Source organism: Tachysurus vachellii, chromosome 17 (genome assembly GCF_030014155.1).
Source record: "Tachysurus vachellii isolate PV-2020 chromosome 17, HZAU_Pvac_v1, whole genome shotgun sequence".
In the NCBI taxonomy this organism is placed as follows: Eukaryota; Metazoa; Chordata; class Actinopteri; order Siluriformes; family Bagridae; genus Tachysurus; species Tachysurus vachellii.
Window position 1 is genome coordinate 7784760 of NC_083476.1, and position 27832 is coordinate 7812591.

General features: G+C 38.4%; 2 protein-coding genes across 4 annotated transcripts; both read right to left on the reverse strand.

The window, feature by feature from the left end:
• Nucleotides 1-1509: 1509 nt before the first annotated feature.
• ark2n (arkadia (rnf111) N-terminal like PKA signaling regulator 2n) lies at nucleotides 1510-18580 on the reverse strand. Of its 3 annotated transcripts, XM_060890404.1 has the most exons (5): nucleotides 18306-18580; nucleotides 15207-16009; nucleotides 6666-6743; nucleotides 5243-5327; nucleotides 1510-5043 (listed from the first exon to the last, which is right to left on the reverse strand). In XM_060890404.1, the coding sequence occupies exons 2-5, from the start codon at nucleotides 15937-15939 to the stop codon at nucleotides 4878-4880; spliced, it is 1062 nt and encodes a 353-aa protein (XP_060746387.1). In that variant the 5' UTR covers nucleotides 15940-16009; nucleotides 18306-18580; the 3' UTR covers nucleotides 1510-4877. The 3 variants fall into 3 exon arrangements, with proteins under 3 accessions (XP_060746387.1, XP_060746389.1, XP_060746388.1); XM_060890406.1 differs by lacking the exon at nucleotides 6666-6743; XM_060890405.1 differs by lacking the exons at nucleotides 1510-5043; nucleotides 5243-5327; nucleotides 6666-6743 and adding an exon at nucleotides 8445-10757.
• A 728-nt stretch (nucleotides 18581-19308) lies between these two features.
• haus1 (HAUS augmin-like complex, subunit 1) lies at nucleotides 19309-27440 on the reverse strand. Its single transcript, XM_060890440.1, has 9 exons — nucleotides 27284-27440; nucleotides 27029-27203; nucleotides 25379-25514; nucleotides 24053-24187; nucleotides 22548-22671; nucleotides 21474-21539; nucleotides 21137-21208; nucleotides 19873-19920; nucleotides 19309-19478 (listed from the first exon to the last, which is right to left on the reverse strand). Exons 1-9 carry the CDS (start codon nucleotides 27302-27304, stop codon nucleotides 19419-19421), a joined length of 837 nt encoding a protein of 278 aa, XP_060746423.1. The 5' UTR covers nucleotides 27305-27440; the 3' UTR covers nucleotides 19309-19418.
• Between the last annotated feature and the right edge of the window lie 392 nt (nucleotides 27441-27832).

The following is a 27832-nucleotide window of genomic DNA, read 5'->3' on the forward strand; positions in this document are numbered from 1 at the left end:
GATAAACTACTGTTGAAATTGAGGATGAACACCATGATTATACTTCAGTAAAATATTTCAGTATGCTGGAGTCATCTTTTGGCTCCCTAGAAGGCATGAATTCTGTCTAATTTAAAAGAGCATGTGTGCTACTTTGTTATTTAAATAAATTAGCCTAATTTCTTTGCTAATTGCAGGTTAGACTAGCATCAGATCCAGAAGCTAGCATCACTGGTTGGTTAGCAGTAAGTCAAATTCTAGGTAATGGTAAATATTATATTATTTTATATTTGATTAATTAATTAGCGAACTATGTAGATAATTGGAGTAGTTACTTTAAAACAATAATCTAACCATTTTAGATAAATAATAAAATAAATTGTACTCCGCATAAAAACATATCATGAACTAAATTGTCTGAGCATTGACTCAACGATTAAGTGTTTATTCTTTAATATTTGAGTATATTCAAAAACTTTTTGACTTTCATATTGACTTTCGTATATTTTGGCTTGGGCACTTTTATTTGAGTAAGATTTTGACACAATAGCTACACTTTTTACAGTCAATAATTTTTCCATTCTTTATATTAAATAATGCGACCAGCATCTTTTTCCATATAAAACTGCACATGTTCTCAGGTACATCGTTGTAATAATATAAAAGAAATTAGCTTATAGGTTATTTCAAAGATCTCGCATATCTTGTAGGCTTTTGTATACATTGATAGTTCCACTTTCTCCTGTTTTCTTTTGTTTCTGGACAATTCTTAAACATCTGTAATATGCTATCTCCGTTTTAACAATTTATTATTATGAAGTCTAGACTATGAAGTGATACATATGGAATAATGCAGTAACCAACAAAGTAAAAAACAAAAATTAAAGTTTCCACAATGCTATTCCACAGTCCTGGAAGAAAGGTATTTGGGGAAATGGTAAATTTATTATTTACTATTCACTGTTTCTAAATGTAAATATATATAAAACCTTTATTAAAAGAAAATAATATTTTTCTTAGACTGCATGACCAACTTTGGGACTGAAATGTCTTTTTATTTGAAATATTTTAACATATTCAAATCTAACAATGGAAGTTACGACAATAAGTCATTTATAATGTCATTTATTTTAGATACTTTTAAGATTTATTTTGATTCGTACCAACTTGAGGCACACATTTGAAATGAATAACTTTACACTCTACTCCTGTTCTATCAGTGCAACAGGCTCGAGCTACATTAGCATACAGCTGTAGTGTGTGTATGTGAGGGGTTTTGTCCTGACGAGTGAACAGACCAGCTGCCAAACCCTATCCCCCACCCCATAGTGCCAGAAGGTCAAAGGTTATGAGCAGCTTTCCCACGATAGTGGCATGCTTTGGAATGTATCTGGTCATGCTTTGATGATTTGTTAATAAGATATTTCTGTGCATTATAATAATCATTTCGCACATATAGAAAAAGAAAAATTTAAAGGAGAATAAGAAGAAAACACACTAAGTACACATTACTTTTTAAATAGCTTTATTATCTTAAAATAGTTCCGTTTATTCTAATATTCATAATTTGAAGGAAATAGAGAACTTGGAGAGTCAAAAAAAATGATTAACATATATTGTCCATAATTTAAAATACTGCCAAAATAAGTCACAATGTGAGGAGAACAGACAATCATAATTATTCGATTGGGATGGTGTATAAAATCTAATTGAACCCTAAATCTATGGTCTTATTGCTGTTGATCTGTTTGGACAGCAAACTGATGAGCAGGATGTATACAGTGTAACCTGGACCTTATCAAATCATTCCCTTTGTTTAAACACAGTGAGCTGTACTAAAGTAGAAAAGTTCCTATAATTCATTCATTATTACATCAACGTATCTGTGGATTGAGCTTGATACGTCCTGCATGTGTTAACTGAGCCTCGAATGTAAACAACTCATCCGTATTCCTATTTAAAATCTGTGTTTACAATCTGAAAAAAAACACAGATACAATCTTCCATCAATATTCAAGTTGCGAATAAAGGTGTTGAAGTCAATAGGATCCTCTGAAGCTTTGGTTCTCTCAGTTTGTGGTCACAGGTTTGAACGCCTAGTATGCTGTAATCTTTATTATACTGGCAGTTTTAATATGATGTGAAATAATAAGGAAGCTAAGGTGCTTTTTTTTTTTTTTTTTTAACAATTCTGCTTCCAGTTATCCAGCTCTTACTACCAGTAAGAAATGAAGAACATGATGGAAATAACGGGTGCCAGCTACATGGCTCAACCTACAAGGGAAAGGTGCAATTATACTCGGAGAGTGGTTAGCGTAGGTGTTGTCAGTAAAAGGGGCAACAAAAACTGAGTATGGATCTATGACCTCTCTTAAAGGGCAATACGGATAAACAGAACAGAAGGTTTTTTCCTGGCTCTACATCTTGGTTGACACGTAACCTATCTCAAAAGAACTAAAACAAACACACTACATGGGCCATACATTATGTAAAACAGAATGCAGCATATTATTATAGAAGTTCCTATCCATGGATCTGGAATATCATCTGTCCTGCAAATATTAGAGTTTTCCCTACTCTAACACAACTACCTTAACTCAGGAAGGGCAGCTCATTAGCTGATTGGTTGAATCAGGTGTGTTGGAAGCAGGATTAAACAAAAATGTGCAGGAACCGGAATACAAGGACTAGTGTTGAGAAACTGCGATATACAAGAAGAATCAACAGGCCGGGTGACATGACATACAGCTCGATACGAAGTCCATCCTGGAGTTGATTATGTTCCAAATACGGCATTTACTGAAGTGTTTTTTTCCCACTTATACCACAGCAGTTATGATCATACATTTATAGCTACAGTTAATACTGTGGGATATCTTAACTCCTATTATCAGTTCCATTATAACAGCAGTAAACTCTCATTCTCTTCCTCAGAATCTCTTTCTTGTTACTGAGAAACAGAAAATTGTAATCCTAAAGAGTCTCCCAATGTAGAAATGTTAATGACCATTACAAAGCACCGACACCTGAAAGTCGTTCGATGAAGGTTAAACAGATGTTTCCTTAAAGAAATCTTCACCATATCAACATTTTAAAATGTTTATTATTATTAAATCCATGGATCATCCACCATCCAAATCCCTATGAAGTATCTGTCACTACAGATCCCATAACATACTAGAACAAGTGCATTAATAGAAACCAGTCATATGAATTATTGCTGGTACTACAGTCAAGAGTTGCTTCCTTAAGTCCATTAATTAAACGGTTTTGTTAATACAACCGTTTTGTGGTTATGTTTAAGATCGAAATTCTTTTGCGAATCATACAAGCTCTTAGCTCTCTTTTCTTTTAGTACAAATGTTTCAATCTCAGCCATAAAGGAATTTCCGTTTCTCCCTTCTCCAACTAACCAAATTCAGACAATGAAGGATTAGGTCAGCTGATCATTGGCATCAGAAGTGTCTGAAACACAAAGTATATGTATACTCACATATAAATTACACAAGATGAGAATAATAGACATTCTCCTTTTTTTCATACCACTGTGCAGAGCTTACTGCTGTATCGGCAACAGCAAACTTTTGTTTCTGCTGAAAAATCCACGTCATATGCAAGCAAGACAAATTTTGCTCGTCCAATTTTAGTCCGAAGAGGAAGCTAAATGATGTGATTGATTATACAAAAAATCAAATAAAATAACCACAGCAAAAATGCATTAGATCTATTTTTGGAAATATGTATTTCCCTCTTAATAACTCTCATTCAAGCATGTCAGAACAAAACATTTTCAATATTAACATTAACATCTAACGCTGTATTATGGAAAAGCATGATATAGCAAAACTAATATACAATCGTATAGATCAATACGGATATTAAACACAGTTTAAACTAGTCTCAGTTTCTACTTTAAAAAATAGTGACTACAAATTTCGAAGATTTTTCACCAGCCAATGCTTCTTTTCCACTGGCATAAAGGCCATGATCTGTGCTAAAATATCAGAAGGCAAAGGCGCCTGAAGATCTCGGGATCTAGTGTAGAGAACCTCTTTCAAACACGCTCACACAGAAACATACACTCAAACAGCAGCATTAAACAATTTGATAACACTTCTCTCTGTAGCGCTTTCTCTTACACACACACACAAAAAACCCTAACTGAGATATTGCTATTCTCAGAGTAAATTTGTTATTTTTACACTATAAAGCAGCTTTGCAGTAAGTTACAGCAAAGGGTTGAAGACTCCTGAGGCTAACATCAGGCATCCATGTGTGTGTGTTTGCCCGACTACTCAAAACATTTGAGATATAACCTGATAGTCTTTTTAGAAACAGGGAAAAAGGCAAATTTCAGTGCACTTGTAGTACAAATGAAATAAGAAGTCATACAGTATATTTCTAACAGTAGTTTTGACAATTTTGTTCAGCTATGCATTTGGATACGGTGAACTGAGCAAATCAGATTTGGCTCAACATGTATTTTTGTTTTTCTTCCTTTTTTTTCTCAAGGCTGTAATCTCACCAGACTTTGACTTGTTAGAACAATATGACTACTTTGTGCCTTAAGTAACAGATGATTCCATTACAGTACTGCTACCTGTCATACATGACATGAAGTCATACACGCAAGGAAGCTAAACTTTCATCACCAGTGTATCTACATACTTATCTTGATGTGGCCTTTCTAAAGCTTTCCAAGACTGATGCATGACAGCTGAGTACAAATCTGTCGGATTCAGTTCAGTTCAGATTGTCACACCAAACCATAAAAAAAACACAAAAAAAAAACAAACAAACAAAAACAAAAACGTTTCTGAAATGTCACCAAAGAAATAAAGGGATAAATTTTATGTTTAAAGACACTCAGGCAAACACTGAGTGCCTAGATTGTGGGATCACAGCAAGTATCTGTGTCTGTCTTCATCCAGTGTCAGATCCACCACCTCTGTGGGTGGAGCCCAGTCAGGCGGGGCAGAGACGGCTGTCCAGTGGGGCATGGCTGTTTGCTTCCATGCTGACAGAGATTGGATTACGCCACCTCTTGGAAATCTTGCCACAGCACTGTAAGAGAACATGAAGTGATTGATTAAAAAGCTAAATGAAAAAATAAAACAAAATCGAATAAAACAAAATAAGACAGCCAACATTAATATTAATATTAAACATTAATAAAGTGACAAATGAAAAAGCTAAATGTATGCTAATATAAATTAATAAGCAAATAAGCAATTAGTAATAATGCTTAGAAGTGTTTTTTAACCTGGTATTCTCCTGTACGCCGACAATCTCCACTTCACTGTCAGACAACGGCAGAGCCATCTGGGGAGGCGCCACCTCTACCGGACCTACGGCAACACAACCGGGACAAATGTTCACCGACTTTTATACTACTACGCATGGTTCAGTAATATTTGGTGAACAAATAATGTACATGAGTAAAAATAGAAAACAAAATCACACTTCTGAATTTACTTCTGAAATATCTTTAAAAAAGTAGAATACACTCAGGTGCACAACCCTTTAACAGTTTGAAACAAATTGACAGTTATCAATCTTAGATTTGATCAGAATATATCGTAGCTGAAAGCGAATAATAACCGTGAGCGCAAAGTGCAGACTTTAATCTAATAGTACTGTTTATCCAAAATGCCTTTGGCACCTTAAAATGTGGAAGGGCATAAATATAAAGTGCTATAATTCCTACACTCTTCACCTGATTTGGATACAGATCCCCTAAAATTAACTCCAATATACTGTGATAGACAGCAAATATAACAATACCTGTGTCTGGATATTTATGTACCTAAATGTATACTGAATCTAATATTAAGATGTTCCAGATGAATCTGTGCATTTATAATGATTTTAACACGCTATTGAATTTATTCTTGTTGAATTTGCCTCAATTTACATTTTCTTTTACAGCTATCTCATGACACTCATTACTTTCTTACTCATGACATCTTAGACAAGAACATTTTAGTATGAAAGATTACAGTATCTGTCGTATTGCTGTTTCGGGACAATTTCTCCGGATGTTTACTTGCACTAATATTTGATAGTCAGTTTTCATTTAAAAGATTTATGTCTAAGCTTGACTGCATAGGTCATTTGTGCATATGTATAAAAAAAAACCTAACCAGATTGTCTGATAACCATGTATTGCATGTTCCTTCCTTAGTAATAAGAAGAATTCTGTGGTTCACATACTGTAGGTGTGACTCAGCTGTAATTTGGAATAACTGTAATGCCAGTACACGACACAGAGCTCGTCTGTTTTTATAGTCCCTCATGGATGAATTAATAAAAACTGAATGTATACACAGACATCAAAGAAATAAATTCACTTTAACAGGCATCGTCTTGTCCACAAGCCCGATCTGGCTGCACATTTTCAGTCCACCAAAGCAATGGCCAGCAAATACTGAAAAACTATAAGGTATGACTGACTTATTTGGCTGGAATGGAAATCTGCAGGCAGCAGCATGGCCCTTTGTTGAGAAGACTGACAATCCCTGAGCTGTGCTGTATTTGCTCCTATGTTTCCTTTCTGTCTATTCTACTTCCATTTTCTTTCTTTCCAACATATCATTATTGCAAGGCTTTTGTCAACCCTTCATCTTTGCAAAGGCATTGAAAGGAAACGTGTCTACATTCAGTTTTTTTTAACCCTATCCACTGACCTGAGAGGGTGTGCAACTGCTGGTCCTGTTCAGAGTACGTGTCTGACACATCGTAGTGGCCGATGACCTCGGGCCCCACTGCACAATACACACATGCACACAAAATGGTTTTAGTTTTACACACAAGTTTAGTCTACCACAATTGCCAATGACAAAATCATTATTTCCCATGTTGTACCATAAATACATTTCTAAGTGTCGAGTCTGCTGAGTTTGTATATTTTTATCTAGAGGGGAAAAGCCTTCGATGTTACTGTAAGGTTCTTTTCAGTCAAACTTACCATTCGGTTACACAATATCAAGCTATGTGTCTATGACTTTTGGATCAATAATATGTGAAAAGTGTTAAATAATTAATGATTAATAATGTAATGTTTTAGCTTTACGCACAAAAAAACAAGACACATACTGGACAAAGAGGCACGAATAGCAACAGCTATACACAACCACAATTAACAGGTTATAATATATTTAAGTGAAAAAAAAAATGACACGTTGCACACCAGTAAAAATGTTTATTTACTGGGTGCAGATCAAAAAGTGAATATTATCAGCATTACTATTTAAAATGCCCAAAGAGGAGCAGAATTAAGATAACTATTCTCCTTGCATAAACCATGCAAGACTGGTTTTCCCTTTCTATCTCATTTTAGATCTCAACAGGAACTTATACTTATGTACGATCAAGTGAAATACACACTTCCTGGCCACACATCTCTACACGGGTCATTTGTGTAATTAGTAATGTGGCAGCAACGTAATGGATAACAAAATGCAGGTACAGGGAAATGGCTTCAAATAAGGTTTATGTGAAATATTAGAAATATGCCATGGGGGTATTGATTCAACTGAGCTCCTGTTATAACCCATCTGCTTCACAAGTTTGCCATGTGTTGTAAGAGGCTTCTCTGCTCTGCATGGTTGTAAAGAGTTACTGAAGCCTGCTTGTCAGCTCAAACCATTCAAGCATTTCTGCCTGCGAATCTGATGTTTTTTGCTTTTCAAGCAATTCTATGTAAACTCGAGAGAGATGTGTGTGAAGTTCCCAGGAGATCAGCAGCTTGTGACAAAATTCTAACCAGTCCATCTGGCACAAACATCCATGCCATGGTCAAAGTCACTGAATACATTATTTCTGCATACTGATGTTTGATGTGAACATTAACTGTAAACTCTCGACCAGTAGTTGCATTATTTTATGCGCTGCACTGTTGCCACACGATTGGTCAGTTGGATAATAAGCAGGTGTACAGGTGTTCCTATTAAGCTCAGTGTATACAATTCAATTCGATTTATTTGTATTGCGCTCTTAACAACCGACATTGTCTCTCTCGCAGCTTTACAGAAGCATAGAAAAAGAATAAATTGTAAAATGGTTTAAATTGTAATTTCTACTGATCTCGAACATCTATCCCTAATGAGCAAGCCTGAGGAAACGGTGGCAAGAAAAAAACTCCCTGAGATGATATGAGGAAGAAACCTTGAGAGGAACCAGGCACAGAAGGGAGCCTCATCCTCATTTAGGTGACACTGGACAGTAAACAACATAAATGTAAATAATGTCCTTCAACAATTTTCTTTTCCAGTGGAATTCTGCAACAAAGAGCTCCTGAGGAGGTCAGCATAATTTCGGAGTTCATTACAGACTGAACTCTGATTCCTTCCTGCCGAAGTCTTTAAACGTTTACTGATTGCCGGAGCATAAAGGTAACACTCAAGGTAAGTATAAAAACAGCCTTGTGCTTTCATTAAACACAAAACATAAATGATGGACAGAAATCCATGACAGCATTCTTTTATTTTTATTCTTGAACCAAGGACATTACCAATGGATTACGTCATTCCATTAGATAAATGAAAATAAAGATATAAGAAAATGGTTTATTACTTCCATCAGCTCTATCGTGTTGCAGTTCACAAGCCAATTTCAACAGAGTCACTGAGGAAGTGTGTCATTATTTAGCACAAATTTGTAAACTTTTTAACTCCTTCCATAAAGTGTGGATGTGTGTAAAATAAACATTTTCTCTTTAAGGCCCTTCTGTGATTAGTAACGGGGATTTGTATTCATGGTGAGTTTTTTAAAAAACAAAACAAAAAAAACAACACACACACACCACCATTGTGTGTGTTCATTGTACAGTGTTTCTGACTATATCAAGATTCATTATTAGACTCAGATACACAACATTTGAGGTTAGCATAAACTTCAGAGCATGTGTGTATGGAGTAACTCTAAGTTATATTAGCAGTAGGACATCACAGTGCAGCTGTTCATGCATTATTGCTTCTTCTTATTTTCTTGCATGCATGTGATGTAAAACAAAACCCCAAAGCCAAACCAGATCACAACTAATGAGGTCACAGGAACACTTAAAAAATAATAATAATAAAAAAAGTCAATTCTAACTTAACCAGCTGTGTGTGTGATCTGTCTGGTCTGTAAAACAAGTCAGAGAAGTTCCAAGACACACACAGTGAGGGACGATGGTGTGTACATGAGCACCATTCTAAATATTCCCCTGCTTTTTTTTAGCCTTATTTCTCCTGAGAGCATGTGTGTATTGATGAAGAAACAGGATCTCTCTCCTTCAGTGCAGAGTTACGCAAGGTATCCAGGTTTGATTTTATAATCATTCAGTACCTTTAATGCTGCATTTTAATAAGCCAAAACGAACCGGACTTTGTAGTCAGTCTACAGGCATATCAAAGTGTGCATGCTAATTTGACTTGGATGGCTAGATGTGTACAGCAACAAAGAAAACCAAGTTGGAGTAAAGCGCTCAGCTCAAAGAGGGAGATCTTAGCATATTATTAATCTGGGGGCTACATTTGGCTTTAAAAGCAGACAATTCAATATAGTTACCCTAAATAGAAAAAAAAATAAAATAAAACATGTTATATGAAGTTTATGTAAATTAGGTCAGGGATAAGTAGAGGTTTTCAGAGTGGTCTAACATTTTATCAATCACAATCATGCCCATGTGCATAGTGACATGACGTGGCATCAAAATGGATAGAGAGAGACATTGAGATATGACTCCTTAAGACAAATCCTTCCCAAGTTCAAACCAAAGGAAAAAACTTTCCGACTTCCAATCACATTTTTTCCACCATCGTGTAACCATCGATTATTTTTATATATATAATCATGGACTAGAATGCCAAATTAAACCTTATAATATGGAAGAAACAAGTTCTTACCCCAAAAACAATACGAGGTCTGTTTACCATATAAACAAAAATATGCATTTATCCAGGTGGATTCCGTTTTGCCAAGCAGTCACAGCTACATTTGTGCTGAACATGAGATCCTTGCATTATTGATTAATATCGTTATATTACCAATGTGTACGTTATTATGACGTTGTATAATGTAACGTGTACAGCTGTGTAATGACTGACCCCTTCCTTTATGACTCGTGTTTGTAGCACTTGGTTTTAGTTCTGAGTGCCTTGTATGTGCTCTTGGTAAACTGACTGAAATCACTGCCAACTTTGACAACAACGATAGTAATAGATTTGTTTTAGTCTGTTTTTTTTTTTCCTTGCTGTGGAATTTTTTTGGAACAAACTTATTTGGCAACAAACAAATGTAAACAGAGAGAGAGAGAGGAAGACAATGAGAGAAGATTAAAGAAGACAAAAGGAGATAAGAAAGTGAGTAACTGGGGCGAAGGGGAGACAAAATGACAAAGAGCCTTGTGTACAGTATCCAGCATTGTTGGCTAGAATGTTTCTATTCTGCGCAAGTATTTTTCTTCAATTCTTCTCAGTAGCTCAGCATGTCGTTGCATTACACATTTAGCAGATTTGGATCCAGGACACAGCTGTGAGCCGAGTTCAGCGTAGGGGGAGAGGCATCATTGTTCAGACGGACGATTCGATAGGCTGTAGGGGTTTCTTCTGTGCCAACGTGACTCCGCCCTTCTGCATTCCCACTGTACGACTGATCGTCGTCCTCACCGGAATGGAGACGGCTAATTCGCTCCATCCATGCACGGAACCTTTCCTCTGTACGCCTCTGGGCGGCTGCCACTCGTGTCAGCGCTTCCTCCAGGACTCCACCCATGCTGTTTCCACGGCGGGCAGCTTAAAGACAGACAGCAAGCGCCGAAAACACACACATACACAAACGTCAGGCACACACTAGAAAAACCCTGCACTTCACGGCAGCCATGCTGACAAGCTTAATGGGAGTCATGCAGCGTTCACGATGCAATCTGGGCACTTCGGTACGTTGCATTGACATGTGACAATAAGATCCGCCAATTTTTAAACACTATCTCAACCAGAACTGATCTCATATGAGTAATATATACCTAGATTACCAAATACAACTGATTTTACCTATTGAGCAAACAAAAAATATAAAAACCCTGCAGATTAACTCTACACTAGCTCTGGAGTTAAAGATGCCAACTATACTTATCTTGTGCTGCAAAAGGCAGAAAAGGTGCAAAAAAGTATTGCATGATGTGTTCAGTAAATAAAATCGGTAAAGGTTTTAAAAATTCACAAGAGAAACAACGCCATCTCTTGGGCTGCTGTCAAATCTCTGAGTGTGTATATTTACAGAATTTTGCAGTGCCTTGAGTGGGACCTTAAAACTGCTGATTTAGAAGTTTCGGTGTCCAGAAAATGTTTGAGACACAAACTATGGTCAAAAATTTCATCTTCATCTTAAACATGAAAATCAAACAAATATGGCACAGATGGACAGAACAAAAAACCTTAAATGAAAAAACTTAGAAAAGAAGTCAAATCAAGCAAAGGCACAGTACAGCCTCTTTTGAAATGAAAAGACTTCAACCGTTGAGACCCACTGATTGTATTAATAATCGCATATGATCGGCTCTTTTAACTTTAAGTTTACTTTTTGAGTGGTGAATATGGCCACATTGGTGCCCATTTCCATCCAATATAGAAAATGGGAGATTTGATTTATAGAAATATTTTTATAAAAAGGTGTCTGAACTGAGGTGCTGAGAATACAAATCTTTACTACATGTCAGAGTTTTGGTACATCAAGTAAACGCTATCTGGTTGAACGGGGAAAAACATGATGAATTGACACAAGTGTCGAACGATACGCAATACGCAGCATTCGATGGCCAAAAAAAAAAAGGAGCAATCCTTAAAATGTTACAAAACCTGTAAAGTGACCAGCTCTTGGAGGGATGTACTTTTATACTAGACAAGGCCTTAACACAAGTAAATTGCCAGAATAGAACAATTATTATAACCTGGTGTATGGAGAACTCCAAAAAGTAAAGCTAGCACAAAATAAAAGAAATAAAGTAACTTTAGCTGCTGATTTAAAAACTAAAAACATCACTAAGCATTTTTCCTTTGTAGTGGGTCAAAAATCTGGGATACTGAAAAAAAAAAAGCCCTCAACAATCAGCATTTAACTGTAGGATATATATCTATAACTAAATTTTTCTATACATATATCCATAAATAAAGTTCATGGAACTATGTATAGATGGTATATACATCACTCACGTTCACTTCTTCTCAAGCTGGCTTTATTTTTGGAATTTGCATTTCCACTGATGAAGAGAGAGACTGTGAAAATCTTTGTGCACTTTGTAATGGATAAAGCTTTTGGGCCACTCATTTACATTCAAGAAACCATGCATAAAAATGCCAAGGAATGGGATACACCAATCTGTGCGTTTTGAGAATTTGAGAGTTTGAGAAAGAAACCTCACACAACGGTGCTGTGTTTTTGTCTGTTGTATTGTGTGTAGGTGTGAGGAACAGTAAACCTGCATATTTAAGGCATATTCATGATGAACATGAGCAAAATAGGATTTTCAAATGAAGCCAAGCATGTTTTCTGAACAGCTTCATAAAGCAAAATAGCTCAGTTAAAGAATTTGCTGTCATTTGCCTGGAGCTTGGAAATGAGCTCCTGTAGGAAACAATTGTGCTCTTTTAAGAAAGTGAACAAATCCAGCATTACTGGCACTTGATGTCATTATGCTCAGTGTGAATATGCCTTTAATGTGTCAAGACCAGCCAGCGTGGTGTCATTCACAACATGCACAATAGATAGTGTGGGTGTGTGGGTGTGTTTTTAAAACTTAGAAGGAAACAGATGTCATCACAAGGGTAGGAATATCTGACAGCTGCAACAATGCACATGAAACTTTTTTTATTATAATGTTTTTCAACAGATTGACGGATTTCATTTAATAAAAAATTCTATAAGTGTACTACGTTACTGAGGTTAAGGAAAGGGTTAGACTTGGGTGTAGCAGCGCATCAATTAACTGCTATTAACTAAAAAAAAAAGTTCTTTCATCACTGATCAGATTTGATAATTGAAATTCAAGGACAATTCCTGATGCATCTCCATTTATTCCACTTATCTAGCTATTGTCATAGTTACACTGTCAGGATAGATGCGTGTAAAGAAACACACTTGCCTTCTTTGATGAAATCTCTCCCTCGCTCACTTTTTTAAATATATGTAAGGAATTATAGAAGTTCTACGTCTGTTTAGCTGCACAGTTTCCAAACTCGGCTTGATTAAAGTTTTTAAGAAGTCTGAGTTTTAGAAGTCTGTTGGTGCAGAATCTTTTAACAAAGCATCACAATGCAATTTACAAACAATTTCTCTTATTAAATGGAAAATCGGAATATTGAACACCAACATTAAAAGCAGAGTATTTCTGAAGAGACTTTTAGAAAGTCTCTCGATTCCTTTAATAATAAAAAATGGGTAATTGTCATTTGCTTCTCAATCACCACTTTTCAGTCACCCTGAATGTGATATTAACATTAAGCCAATGTAGAAGCAGTGCAGATCATGTTGCGAGCCAGTATCATTAACCAGTATCGTTAGCGGAACGGCGGTGAAGGTAATGTTGGACAAATTCAACTAGAGAAAATGTTCACAAAACATCAACCAAAAACATAACCTGGAATTTTATTATAATATAAACCCAGGATGTCTTTAAATGTCATGTTAATCATAAAGACGAGCTTTGGGTCAGAGTATTTGAAGGTAGAATTTTGGTAACGTTTTTGATATTTGGGAGTAAATTACAAGTTTCTGATCCACTGCTCTATATCTGGCCTTATCCTACCTCAAGCAGGTGGTCAAAAGCAATATGACTAACGTGAATAAGGTGACTGTAGTACAGATTAGCAAACAAACTGACCTGCCAAACCAATGAATTTCTATTTTAACTACCACTACAGTACAATAAAGAGCAAGTGTAGATTAACTGTAGCTTGCTGTACTTCACTATGGATAGGTGCATTTGCTAAAAAGTGTAAATGTAGCCTAAGTGCCAATTTATTTCTTGTAGCAAAGCTCAAATCAGCTGTGATACTGACAAATTCTGTAGTCAAACTGAACAATGTAGGGGGGAAAAAGATCAAGCGACTCACTTTCATGAGCCAGCAAGTTGCAGATGAAAGTTGAGTGCATTGCAGTTAAACGTATAAGGTACGCATTTATTCTGCACCACACAAACTGCTTCAAAAGTATATGGCACGAATCAAAAGGGGTAACATGAATCCTCACTACAAAACACTGCTGCTTTACATTCTTTTGTTTACAGTAATAGACTAATAGTCAACGAAATAGCTTTGAAATATAAAGTATTTGTTGTGTTAGTATTTAATTACTGTACTGTGCTACATTAGCCTTAGCATTCTGGGAAACGGTATCTGAACTTGAGAAACCAGTAAATATTCATATGCAACAACAGCTCTGTTTGTTACACAACCACAAGAGAACAAATAGCGTTAACACAGGATGCTGAACTCTGCATTACTTGCATTGCCACTTTTTACTCCTGACAATGTCAGTTCTTTCATATTTAAAATTTACAAAATGTCATGTTTCTACATTCTGTACTGCTACGTTTTCTGAACTGAATTCATTGACACTAAGATATCACATGTTAGTAGCATGAATATAGTTTAAACTGTTCACAGTACGGAAAGCAGGTCTAAAGACACCATAATTAAATGATGTTAGTCTGTTAATCGAAATTTAAAAAATTGCTAATTAAAGTACAAACTAAAATGCTAATTGCATTATGAAATCGTATAGTCCATATAGCCAAACAAAAGGAACAAATCCTGTATTTATCATTCATTCTTAGAAATATTTTATGGATAGGCTGCTCTTAGAACATCTGTCTTACATAGAGCAGGCTATAGTATGGTTTAGTCTAGAGGGAGGGGGGGTGCAAAATATGAGTCATAGCTGTATACAAAAAGAATGAAGTAAAGAACTTTTGGTTACAACAAAAAGGCATTCTAATCCATTTTTTAAAAAGGTCCATGGTGAGGTAACAATTTGCTCTCACACACCGAGAAAAACCGTGGCAGCGTAACAGCCCTACATAAGAAACTGTGTTTGTGTACGAGAATCACGTTTGTTACCTGATATATATGAGTTTTGTCTACCAATAATGTTTTCAAAAAGTCCATACAAAGATGCAAAGATTAATTCCCCCAAATCATCTTAGCAGCATTCAACAAACAGTGTGCCTGTGTGGCCGGACACAATACCTGGAGGATGCAGACCACCTGTCCCTCCCTCGTTGTCAGATGATGCTGTTGATGATGACGACGAAGAGTGTGCAGTGGCATCGCTGTCGCTAGTGCTGCTGTCCTCCAATGGGCGGGACTTACGTTTGGCAACTGCCTCCCTTTTCTGCCTTAGCAGACGCATTCTCTCTTTATGTCTCTGGCTGCGCTTGCCCCGCTCTCGGTTCCGCCCACCATTCGCCTGCTTTTCCTGACATCGGTTTTTCTTGGCAACCATGGAAATTCCAGCAGATGCGTCGCTCTCGGACCGTGAGCGGCGTGACGATTTCCTGGGGGTGGGGTCAGAGTGAGAAGAGGGGGCAGGCTTAGAGTCAGCCACATCCACATCCTCTTCTTCAGCTGAGGAAAGAGTGTCCGAATCACCGAGATGACCAGAAGACGAGGGTGAACGCAGGTAGGCTGAGGAGTCACTGTCCTCTTGTGGGCAGATCTGAATGACAGAAGTGACAGGGCCTTCTTCTGGTGGCAGAGCCTCAGGGGAGGAGTCTCGGCGCAGCTCCTTTAGCAGGCAGGGCATGGACAGTAAGCCAGGGGGCAGTGGCCTGGAGGGGCTCTGCATGCTGATTGGCTCCTCAATTGTAGGAGAGCTGGAGGACAGGGCTTCAGGTTTCAGGGACATGTCCAGATTTTCCGACGTGACCCCACAGTCTGCAGGGCATTCTGGGAGTTCAGTGGCCTTCTGGCCTTCAGCCATCTTTAAAGGACTGGCCAGATGGGCAGGGTCTTCAAAGCAGCAGCTGCTAGGTGGTTTGCGTGTTCCAGACCTAGAAATAAATATTTTACAATAGATTATGGATGGGAAGTTAGGATATACAGTGGACTGTCTGCCTAAAGATTTGATTACCAAATCATGCTATGTGCACTAGGCCAAAATGTAAAACACATCCTGAAGTGAAACAAGTTGCTCTCTTCTTGTGAAGCTGTAAAAACCAATCTGCCTGCTGACCGAAGCAAAGCTGTCCAAACAATAATGGAATTATGACATTTATTGTGATCAATAACCAGCCACAAACACTTACTGAGAGGGGAAATGCTCTCTCAACATATCCGGACTCTTTATAAATAAATGTATGAAGTTCTGACATAACTCCTACATTCATGTTAAGCTTAACTGTGAACCTTTACAAAAAATAAAATTCTGTTTAAAAATTGCATTTAATACTACACCAATAAGTTTGTAATAACTGTATAAGATGCTCGTTATTTTTATCTGAAAACAATAATTAGATTTGTGTGCTCTCTCTGGGCCTTATTACATTTCCTCTGGGTTCTTCGGTTAACTCCCACCAATCAAACACATGCTGGGAGGGGACTGGCTACTATTGTCCACATGTATGAATGGGTATGAATGTGTGTGCATGTTGATCTACAACCCTGACCCTGAAAAGTGAATAGATCAAGATAAAAATAAATAAATAAGCTTATGTTTTTGTAATGGCTCCCCTCCCCAACACACACACACGCACGCACACGAGATGAGCTGAAAAAGGTTGTGATCCTTCGCACCCTGGACACAACCTTTTTCAGCTCCTCCCTTCTGGCAGGCACTACAGAACTTTGCTTACTAAAACTGCCAGACACAGGAACAGTTTCTTTCCCCAGGCAATCACCCTGATTAACAACTCACCATAATTATATTCACTGCTTCTTATCATAAGTACTGCATTATCAGGACTGTCAATCATCAAATCATCTGTATATTACACACTACTGCTGCTGTATATTGTACAAAAGCATAATATTGCACAATATTGCTATTTGCACTCCCACACTTTAAGTACATAACTGATCGCTCATATTCTATCTTCATATTTTATTCATTCTATATTCATATCTTATACTCATCCTGTTTATATTGTATCTCATCGTCTGCATTGTTTTCTTGTTTAGTTTGTATAGTATAGTCTTATTTATGTCTGTACTTTTGAGTCACAAACTGCTGGAACCAAATTCCTTGTGTGTGTCAACACACTTGGCCAATAAATCTGATATGATTCTGATGTACATACATACATACATACATACATACAATCCATTTATCATTCTCAAGTTAGACAAAAGGTAAGAACTTACTGGATATACAATAAAGTGCAAAATGTGCCATAAGTGTCTGAAGTAAACAAAATGCAAGTGTTCCTCAAGTGCAAGTGTATTTCCCATATATTTACAAAATGTAAAAAAAAATAAAATAACTAAAAGAAAACTAGTTTGAGAACCAATAGCAAGAAGTTAACGTGTACACTTAAAGAATTGGTGGCCTTAGAAAAGAATGGTATGCAAACTTTTGCACTCTTCCGTATAGTGCATTCAAATCACTTCATGCCCTATAGCAAAATGACCTAAACCATAAATCACAGACTTTCGGTTGAGGAAATGTTATTTCATACCAACTAAACAGATGCAAATACATTTTACGAGCTGCACGATAGAAGACAGGAGACAGAAGAGCTACCCAAGGTGCAGGAGACTATAGTATTTCTATAGACTGTAATTCCAAACCCGGCTGCATTGCACGTGGATCCCTGCATCATGTATGAACAATACGCGGGCTCTCGACCTGCGCATGCGCAAAACTCCTTTTGGGAGTTAATTCGCCGTTTCTTGACCCACAAACCTCTTTACAACGTTTAACTAACGTCTTAAAACAAGCCTTTTATTCGTTTACTACACACACTAAAAGTACTTGAATTTGTACATGTCCTTCGTTAAACGAGGCATAAAACAGGATCAAATCTGTACTTTAAAATCATCCTAATACACAAATAGAAACTGTTTCTTATTAAACATATTTACGGTCGCGCGCTTTAAACGTTTATCTTCCATCCCGGTAACCGTGAGCTAACAACCAGCTAACTAGGGCACAATTTACAGATAAACTACCGAAATGTTTAAGTAACAGGTAGTTGGAGAGATTCGAGAAACGCGAGTATGTTTAAACCGCACAGTATTTAAAGAAAAGAGCTATATACATATATGAAACACACTAGAAATGTTAGCATGTAGCATGTAGCTATTCTGCGTCTGCTACACGTCCAGCTGCTGAGATTAAACGTTGCGCACCTGTATTAAACTTCAGCTCGAGTGTATATTCTTCTTAACATCTTCTTGTCCTTTTTTTCTAGAAGCACTCAGATTAAAGCTCCAGCATAGATCTGTATTAAAAAGCCAAAGTTTAAAGTACGTGTTTGCGGCCCCGCGTCCCGGCCCCTTTAGCACGGTTGGCTTTTTTCACCAACAGCTGAATCCCAACTGACTACATTCTTCCTACATAAGCGCACTACATAGGGCAGGACATAACGCCTTCTACGTGCTGTCTAACGCACTATTTATCCATCGAGAAGCCGTTTGGAATTCTGCCCATGTCCGCTGTACTCGATAAATAAAAGAAGGCACTTCCGGTCTTTCGTTATGTCAACTACGACAGCGACCCCAAGCGGATAGGAGAACTTGTAGCTCTATTTCCGTTCCCTATGTTCAGACACCTTTTCTTCTTCTACCCCTGATCACTCTTACTGCAATTTGGTGGAGTCTCAGGATCACTTCACATCAGGCAGGAATACACAATGAATATGAAAAAAGTCCACCCACCCATTTACCCTCCCATCCTCCCATCCATTTACCCACCCATCCTCCCATCCATTTATATACCCATACCTCCTCCCATCCACCCACCCATCTACACAACACTCAAACATTTATCCAGCCACCCACCCATCCATCCATTTATCCATCTATCCATCCACCCATCTGCCTACCCATCCATTTATCCACCCATCCACCCATTTATCCCCCATCCATTTATCCATCCATCACTCACTCTCTCCCACAAGCAAGCCAAACCATCTACTGGCATGGTTTTTAGAGATGGGAATAAACTTGACACAGACAAGAAGCCGAGCACAGACGCGCACCTGGGACCCTAAAGCTGTGGTGTGAAGGTGTGTTCAACACCATGAAACCTGCTTTGCCTTATTTCTTTTAATATTTACATACCATGTAACACCAGCATTGGCGAAGCAAAAGTACCAATAATTACTAAAAAAAAAACAAAAAAACCTTGAACTCAATAGAAAAATGCTTTTATTTGCACAAAGCTTATACAGAAAACATTGGCTAGAAAAAAAAATTAGTTCGGTAACACAACTGCTGCTAATATCTTTAGTCTTCAGTTAGTCACATAGACAAAGTGTTCATCAAATCAACCTTCTGCTCTAGTGCAGCATCCAGGGCCTCCTAGTAAATGCAAAAAAAATACAAACATCACATAACATAACTGACAGGTAATAAGCAGTCATAAGCAGAGGTGTAAAAACAACACAGGTTTATTCACAATACCATATGATTTTGAATCTTATGGCAGCGATTTAATTAGACGATACCACTTCATCTGCCACAATACAATAGGATATAAATAATTAAGACACAGATTTGTTAGGTTACTATTTAGATTCTAAGGCTATTCAGCTGTCTTTTTTGGTGAGAATTGATTTAGAATCAACGATAATGGATAATATTCAATTTATGGTTGTTACTTCTATTCCATTTGTTACCTTTTAAATCAATGTATCTATCCATACTACCCAATCATTATACCCCTAGTAATAAATTTAATACGGCAAAAACATACCAGCTCTCTTTTCACCTCTTCAATTGCAACCCGAGCCAGAGCAGGACTCTGTGGAGGGGAAGGAATTGTGAATAAAAAAATAATTAAATTAAAAGTGCGTTTATGGTGGCGGTTAACATTACACTGCAATTTACATGCTGCTAACTTTTGTCCAAATTTATTTTATTTATTTATTTATTTTTTTTAAGTCTTCAAGATATTTTCTTAAACTTCAGATATAATCAGGCAGATAAAAGTCAAGAGCTTCAGTTAAAGTGTGTGTGTGCGTGTGTGTGTGTGAGAGAGAGAGAGATCAACCTTCAAAATAGGACAAAATGGGACATGACATGATGGTTAGTGCCATATAGTCTAATCTGAGATTTCAGCATCATAATTTGTACTCAGTATAACCTCTTGTTTTAAAGTGGTGCAAGTGTTTCATGAGTCAAGTCATATAAAGATTCAAATAAACCTTGAACAGTGGTTCAACAATACTACACACTAAACAACCATTCTGATACTATTTGGACCCTTTAAAATATTAAAAGATTTTTGAGTTTCACAATCCTGCCTCCAGTCTCCTCTTTCCTGGAGCCCTAAACACGCTACATTCAACATTCTTAAGGTTGTGTCAAAAATATGTACAAATAACATTATACTCTATCCGGGAGCAGAACACCTGAGGCTAGAGACATTTTATCTGACAAATTTGAACCTCATTATATGAAAAGGAAGGATTATAAATCATTTGTGACTTTATATTTCATTACATTTCCATTTGTTCATCTCAAATGACCTTTAAACACTCACTCACTCACTCATCTTCTACCGCTTATCCGAACTACCTCGGGTCACGGGGAGCCTGTGCCTATCTCAGGCGTCATCGGGCATCAAGGCAGGATACACCCTGGACGGAGTGCCAACCCATCGCAGGGCACACACACACACACACACACACTCTCATTCACTCACGCAATCACACACTAGGGACAATTTTCCCGAGATGCCAATCAACCTACCATGCATGTCTTTGGACCGGGGGAGGAAACCGGAGTACCCGGAGGAAACCCCCGAGGCACGGGGAGAATATGCAAACTCCACACACACAAGGTGGAGGCGGGAATCGAACCCCGACCCTGGAGGTGTGAGGCGAACGTGCTAACCACTAAGCCACCGTGCCCCCACCTTTAAACACCATTTTTGTATTTATTTTTAAAGACTAATTTCTATAACAGATTGTTGTGTTAGTGTTGTAACTGATGGAAAACACTGTAGGCTTGCTTACAGGGCTCAGGTCATTATAAGGCTCCAGTTTCTTCATGAGAGGGGATATTTCCTGTTTCAGGGCTGTGATTTTCTGTGAAATTAAAAGACAGAGAGTTTAAAATATGACTGAATCTGACTGAGACAGATCATCCAAGGAACATTTTCACACTAGACAGCTTCTTGTAATTTCCTTAAACAATAATTTAGTAATTATCTGAGCAAACTTAAGTCTGCAGAACTTTCCTGCTGGTATCATAATCAACATTACACTTCTTAAACTCTTAGAACAGAGAAAGCCTGGACTAACAATGATGAAAATGATAATATGATGGTTAAAAGTGGACAGAGCCTCATACTTCTGCGAGCTCCACAATAGCTTGGTGAGTGAGGGTGTCCTTCATCTGTCTGGAAGCCAACTTGTCCTAGAGCAAAAATACACGTTAGATGACTATAAGCATTAATCCTTTTAATCCAAGGCTATATTAGTCAGACCTTCCAAGATACTGTCATTTTAAAAATGAGTAATTTATGAACCTACACTTATGTACCTATGTTTTTTAAGTGAACATCAAAAAACTAAAAATCTTTAAAATATGAAATCCTCACTCACACACTCACTCACTCACTCACTCACTCACACACTCACACACTCACTCACTCACACACTCACACACTCACTCACACACTCACTCACACACTCACTCACACACTCACTCACACACTCACTCACACACTCACTCACACACTCACTCACACACTCACTCACACACTCACACACTCACACACACACTCACACACACACTCACACACACACTCACACACACACTCACACACACACACACTCACTCACACACTCACTCACACACTCACTCACACACTCACTCACACACTCACTCACACACTCACTCACACACTCACTCACACACTCACTCACACACTCACTCACACACTCACTCACACACTCACTCACACACTCACTCACACACTCACTCACACACTCACTCACACACTCACTCACACACTCACTCACACACTCACTCACACACTCACTCACACACTCACACACACACTCACACACACACTCACTCACACACACACTCACTCACACACTCACTCACACACTCACTCACACACTCACTCACACACTCACTCACACACTCACTCACACACTCACTCACACACTCACTCACACACTCACTCACACACTCACTCACACACTCACTCACACACTCACTCACACACTCACTCACACACTCACTCACACACTCACTCACACACTCACTCACACACTCACTCACACACTCACTCACACACTCACTCACACACTCACTCACACACTCACTCACACACTCACACACTCACTCACACACTCACTCACACACTCACTCACATACACACACACACACACACACACGCACACACACACACACCTGCGCTATCTTATTCCTGTAGGTCAGATCTCTAGATTTGTTCTTCATGAAGTCCATATTGAGCAACCTCTCTTCAGCTGTAGCAGCCTCAACCTGCTGGACCTGTGCAATCTTCTTCAAATCCCTAACAAAACACAGGGTGAATTTTTAGTTCAGCTTTTCTTTATAATAAATAGTGAAAAGCTCATGGAGAAACATGTTACAATTGTTCATACTAAAATATTTGTGCTCTTGTGTGCTAATGTGTTGGTTGATGCTGCATTTTCATTGTTCCTGTGAGAAGTTAGTGGTTATCTGCCACTCTGATGTCACAGGGGGTTACAGAGTACTTAGAAATTCTTATAACCTGGAAGAAAATCCAATGATTTTTTAATCCAAACTAGGAATAGTGGCGATTTTTGTTTTGAGGTGGAGCTTCTCTTCGCAGCTACCATTTACTTTTGACTTCTGTATAAGTCAATCTAGTATTAGCATAGTGGCATAAAATCCAAATTTAAATACTATTAAAACTAAGTAGTGGTGTGGTACATTGACACTATAAAACAATGATGAAAGTGATCAAAACTATTGGACCATGTGACTTAAGAGGTTTTTTTTTTGTCCACCTGTCTCCTGAAAGACAGCTCTAAATGTCTACTCTTTATTTCTGCCATGGGTTTCACCCGTGAAGACTGCATTTTATTGTTAATAACCAACACAAAAATTCATCAGAGCCATTATACAAAAAGAAAGAATAGACTGGTGTACTGAGCAACACATGACAATAACAGCTGATGATCAACACTGTATGAGCTGAGAAGAAAAACCATGAGTGCCATCAGCATCAACCTTCACAAAGCAGAATGAAGCCATTACAATTCACTATTTGAAGAAGACTTTTAGCAGAAATACAGACGCCAAACCACATGAGGCAAACCAGTCATAAGCACTAAGAGTCAGTAGGCCAGATTGGAATTCACTAAAAATAAATACAGAGATGAACCACAAAATGTGAAACTGGAAATAGTGTCATGGCTTGGGCTTCTGGAACAGGCTCACTAATCATTAATAAATTATATATATAAATAATAAATTCAGAAGTCTACAGAAACATATTGTCTGCCAATTTACAAGGAAATGCATCCAATCTAAATGAGAGGAACTTCACCATGCAGTAAAGCAAGGACCCAAAGTCTCACTGCCAACACAACAAATGACTTCTTCCTGGGTAAAATGGTGTAAGATGCTATGTTCCAATGATTTTCTTACAAAAATCTGGATGTCTGTGAAAGGAGGTGCCCTGTTCCAAACCGTTCAACATAAACATCAGGAAATAAATGCTGAAATTCTGATCTATCATCTCATTCATCTTTTGAGCTCAAACTCAAATATCTTTAGTGTGTAGCAAGAAACAAAAGTATTGCCAATGCTACTCCGGTGCTTTATAAGAGGACTGTAGATTCTCTTTAATGTCTGAATGTGACACTGTGCCATTCATTCAGTGTGTTTTTTGTGTTTGTTCCTACTCTTGAAGTTTTTTCCGGAGAATCATTGTAGCAGCCATCTTCTTCCTCACAGCAGCGAGCTCCTGCCCCAACTTCCTGTCTGTCTTCTCTGCCTCAGCCAGGTCGTCGGTCAATTTATTAATTGCAGGGACAAAGCTGTAAAGCCAGTAGTTAATAAATGATAGTTACTTTCACACAGGTGCCATTTTAAAAATTTAGATCATGGTCTATTACACAAGATATACATTTATATGGAAATGAGATATCTGCAGAATATTAGGGAGAGTTTCTGTATTCTTTTCTCAGCTGAAGGGTGACGAAAAACATGTCTGAACTGGGAGACACACTCACTAACTCACTCATTTTCTACCGCTTATCCGAACTACCTCGGGTCACGGGGAGCCTGTGCCTATCTCAGGCGTCATCGGGCATCAAGGCAGGATACACCCTGGACGGAGTGCCAACCCATCGATGGGCACACACTCTCACACTCTCAGTCACGCAACCACACACTACAGACAATTTTCCAGAGATGCCAATCAACCTACCATGCATGTCTTTGGACCGGGGGAGGAAACCGGAGTACACGGAGGAAACCCCCGAGGCACAGGGAGAACATGCAAACTCCACACACACACACACACACACACACACACACACACACACACACAAGGCGGAGGCAGGAATCAAACCCCCAACCCTGGAGGTGTGAGGCGAACGTGCTAACCACTAACCACCGTGCCCCCCTAACTGGGAGACAACTAGGCAAAATTTAATAATCTGACTAGAAATTGTTTAACACAGTTACTAAAAGTAATACAAAAGGGTTCATAAGAATTCTATGGTATGGTGCTAATAATCAATAATCAAAATTAAGGAGTAAAAAAGCCATAAATTTGCAAGCTACTATTATGGCTTAGGTTACTTAGATTGTTAACGATACACTAAATAATTTAGCTTCTGTGACACTAGAGTCTTACCTCCTTGCAAAAAATTGCCCATACAGTTACACACTGGAAAGCTGGAAACCTTTCTAATAGATTTTTACACAACCGTCATTGTTAAATTGAAGCAATGGACCAGAAGCCATTGGATTGTACAGAGAAAATCTCAAATAAAAGATGCCCATCATTAGAATCACAGCTGTGTTATGCACTTATGTAGGAAATTAATAGTTATGTCACTTATGGTTACTCATAGACATAGTATTTGAAAATTTCTACAAGGACACTCTTCAGTACAAAACTAACATTTTTGGGAAACCTTGCATAAACTAAATCTGTGAACATAAACCTTAATATTCAAATATAATATGCTTTTAAATTGAACCCAACTGTGGTATATTACCTTCCCATTGATGTATCCCTGACTTTAAGGACCTCAGCAGTGCCCTGTAGCACAGACAAAAGATCAGAGGTGGATTGGGCAACACTTCCAGGTTGAAGCCCGACACCTTGATGTAGTATTTCCTGCAAGTGGGTGGCTAGAACCAAAGGAGAGCATCTTAAATTGTTTGTATTCCATCTCTCAGTTTTATCATCTACTGCATTGTACAAGTGTCCAGTAGGCACAGAGCCAACACTGTCATCATTGTGCTATCACTACTTAATTGAACATTTTAATAAAATTGTCAATAATTGTCATTCATTTATATTTTGACTATTCTTCATAAATTTCAATTTTATTCTATTGTAATTGTCTTCTTAAAACCTTCCGTAAGCAGTGTAAGACACACAGTTGATTCACACAGGCAGCAATTTTATTGCTGGAGGTTAACATTACCACTGGATACCACAGTAAGGTTCGGTGTTCAGTGTTCGGCACAACAGCATTAACCAACTAGAACGTACATTTCCTGAAGAAAATGTGAATGGTGCTTGCACGTGGCAAATCTCGGAGGCTAGTGGAGACGAGCATGTGACGTCATCCGAATACTCTTGAGGAAGTTCCCCTCATTGTGCTGAGTGTTTTGATATGTCACATGTCCATGTTGTGCTAAATTTTGATTTTCACATGACATCACGTGACGTGACGTGACTTCAAATTACACATGAGGGAGTTCAACTCATTGTTCTGAGTGTTTTGATATGTCACATGTCCATGTTGTAAAAAGTTTTTTGATTTTGCATATTTTGGGGGCGGGGCTGCGGCACAACCGGAAGGCCAGTCGGTACATTAATTTAAAACTTTGTTCAGAGTCTCACCCTAAAGGAGCTGGCCGAGTTTGGTGTAGATAGTTCGAAAGAGTTTGTTGAGTTAAAAACCTCCAAAGTTTATAATGGGAGTCTATGGGAAAAAAGGCCACTTTGAGACCCGTTACCGGAAGTACCGGAAGTACCTGAACTCGGATCGCTTATAAAAGTCATAGCACACCTCTCCTCAATGAGCCGGTCAATTTGACACTTTATTCATGGGTCTAGGGGACAAAAGCTGTGGGAAAAGTTACGTGCCAAAGTTTTGTCCGGCACAATAGTAATAATGTTGCTTTGCAAAGTTTAATAACCATTAAACTTTCTTGTCCATGGCCTGTTTCCTCCACTACGGTATCTGATACTTGGTGTGGACACGCCCACACCAAGTCACCAACGTTCGCCGTGCACATTATACACGTTATGTGGCTGGGATACTTATGTATAGTTCTTAACTACGGTCCTGCAGGAATGTGTTTTACTTCATTATGTACTGTGTCAGATATACACGGTTCAAATGACAATAAAAGCTACTTGATATGATCTAAATGGCTCCAATTGTATTTTTAATATTTACATTTCTGGCATTTACAATTGACTTCAATTTACACAAATAAGCAACTGAGGGTTAAGGGCCTTTGGTCAGGGGCCCAGCAGTGGCACCTTGGTGGACGTGGGATTCTAACTCATGACCTACTGGTCAGTAGCTCAACGTTACCACATGACGTCACGTGCGCCAATATATTTTGTCATATTAGATGATACGAAACAGCACAAGTAGTAAATTCATGGATGAATATTTGTGTACCGTCGCTGCTGTACTCTGCTGCTTTGTGTCTGTAGTCACGTGTCAGTAAGGACACTTCTGTGCACCTCAGCTCACTAATCTGTGCCAGTTGATCCAGCAGCCCGATCGTGCGCGTGCTCACTTCAAAATCCGGTACTCCTTCGGCACCGAACACCGTCTCGAGCCACCGTCTTGCCTACAGTTAACAGACCGGGTTAAAAAGAAAACAACGCGTACAGACAGACAGACTTCTCTTTCACCGATGACGCCGCTCACCCTCTTGTTCTCTTCACACATACTTCTGCTGACCACAGAACCAAGTTACACCACTGAGAGATTACTGTGTAAACAAACACTAGAAAATCCCGCCATGTCACGTCCCAAAACTTCTTCTTAGACATAAAGCGAGACTAAAAGTTGATTTACCGCCACCTAGTGGTCCAGTGAATGTGAAAAAAAATCTACCAAAGTCATGGCTCTTTGTCTTCATTCTACTGTTACAGGGTTACGGCACGGGGGCACGGTGGCATCTCTGGAAAATTGTGAGTGCGTGAGTGAATGAGAGTGTGTGTGCGCCCTGTGATGGGTTGGCACTCCGTCCAGGGTGTATCCTGCCTTGATGCCCAATGACGCCTGAGATAGGCACAGGCTCCCCATGACCTGAGGTAGTTCGGATAAGCGGTAGAAAATGAGTGAGTGAGGGTTTCGGCACCAAGATCTGATAGGAAAGAGTGGTTAAGGTGTCGGGCTACCAATCAGAAGGTCAAATCCCACGTCCACCAAGCTGCCACTGTTGGGCCCCTGAGCAAGGCCCTTAACCCTCAG

Coding starts and splice junctions, on each gene's coding strand:
- ark2n (XM_060890404.1), bottom strand. CDS start 15,939: ATGGCTGAAGGCCAGAAGGCCACTGAACTCCCAGAATGCCCTGCAGAC. Junction 6,744..15,206: donor AGGTGGTCTGCATCCTCCAG/GTATTGTGTCCG, acceptor TGTATTGTGCAG/TGGGGCCCGAGGTCATCGGC. Junction 5,044..5,242: donor GGCGTACAGGAGAATACCAG/GTTAAAAAACAC, acceptor GTTCTCTTACAG/TGCTGTGGCAAGATTTCCAA.
- haus1 (XM_060890440.1), bottom strand. CDS start 27,304: ATGTGTGAAGAGAACAAGAGG. Junction 24,188..25,378: donor AGGGATACATCAATGGGAAG/GTAATATACCAC, acceptor CTGGCTTTACAG/CTTTGTCCCTGCAATTAATA. Junction 19,921..21,136: donor CTTATAATGACCTGAGCCCT/GTAAGCAAGCCT, acceptor TCCCCTCCACAG/AGTCCTGCTCTGGCTCGGGT.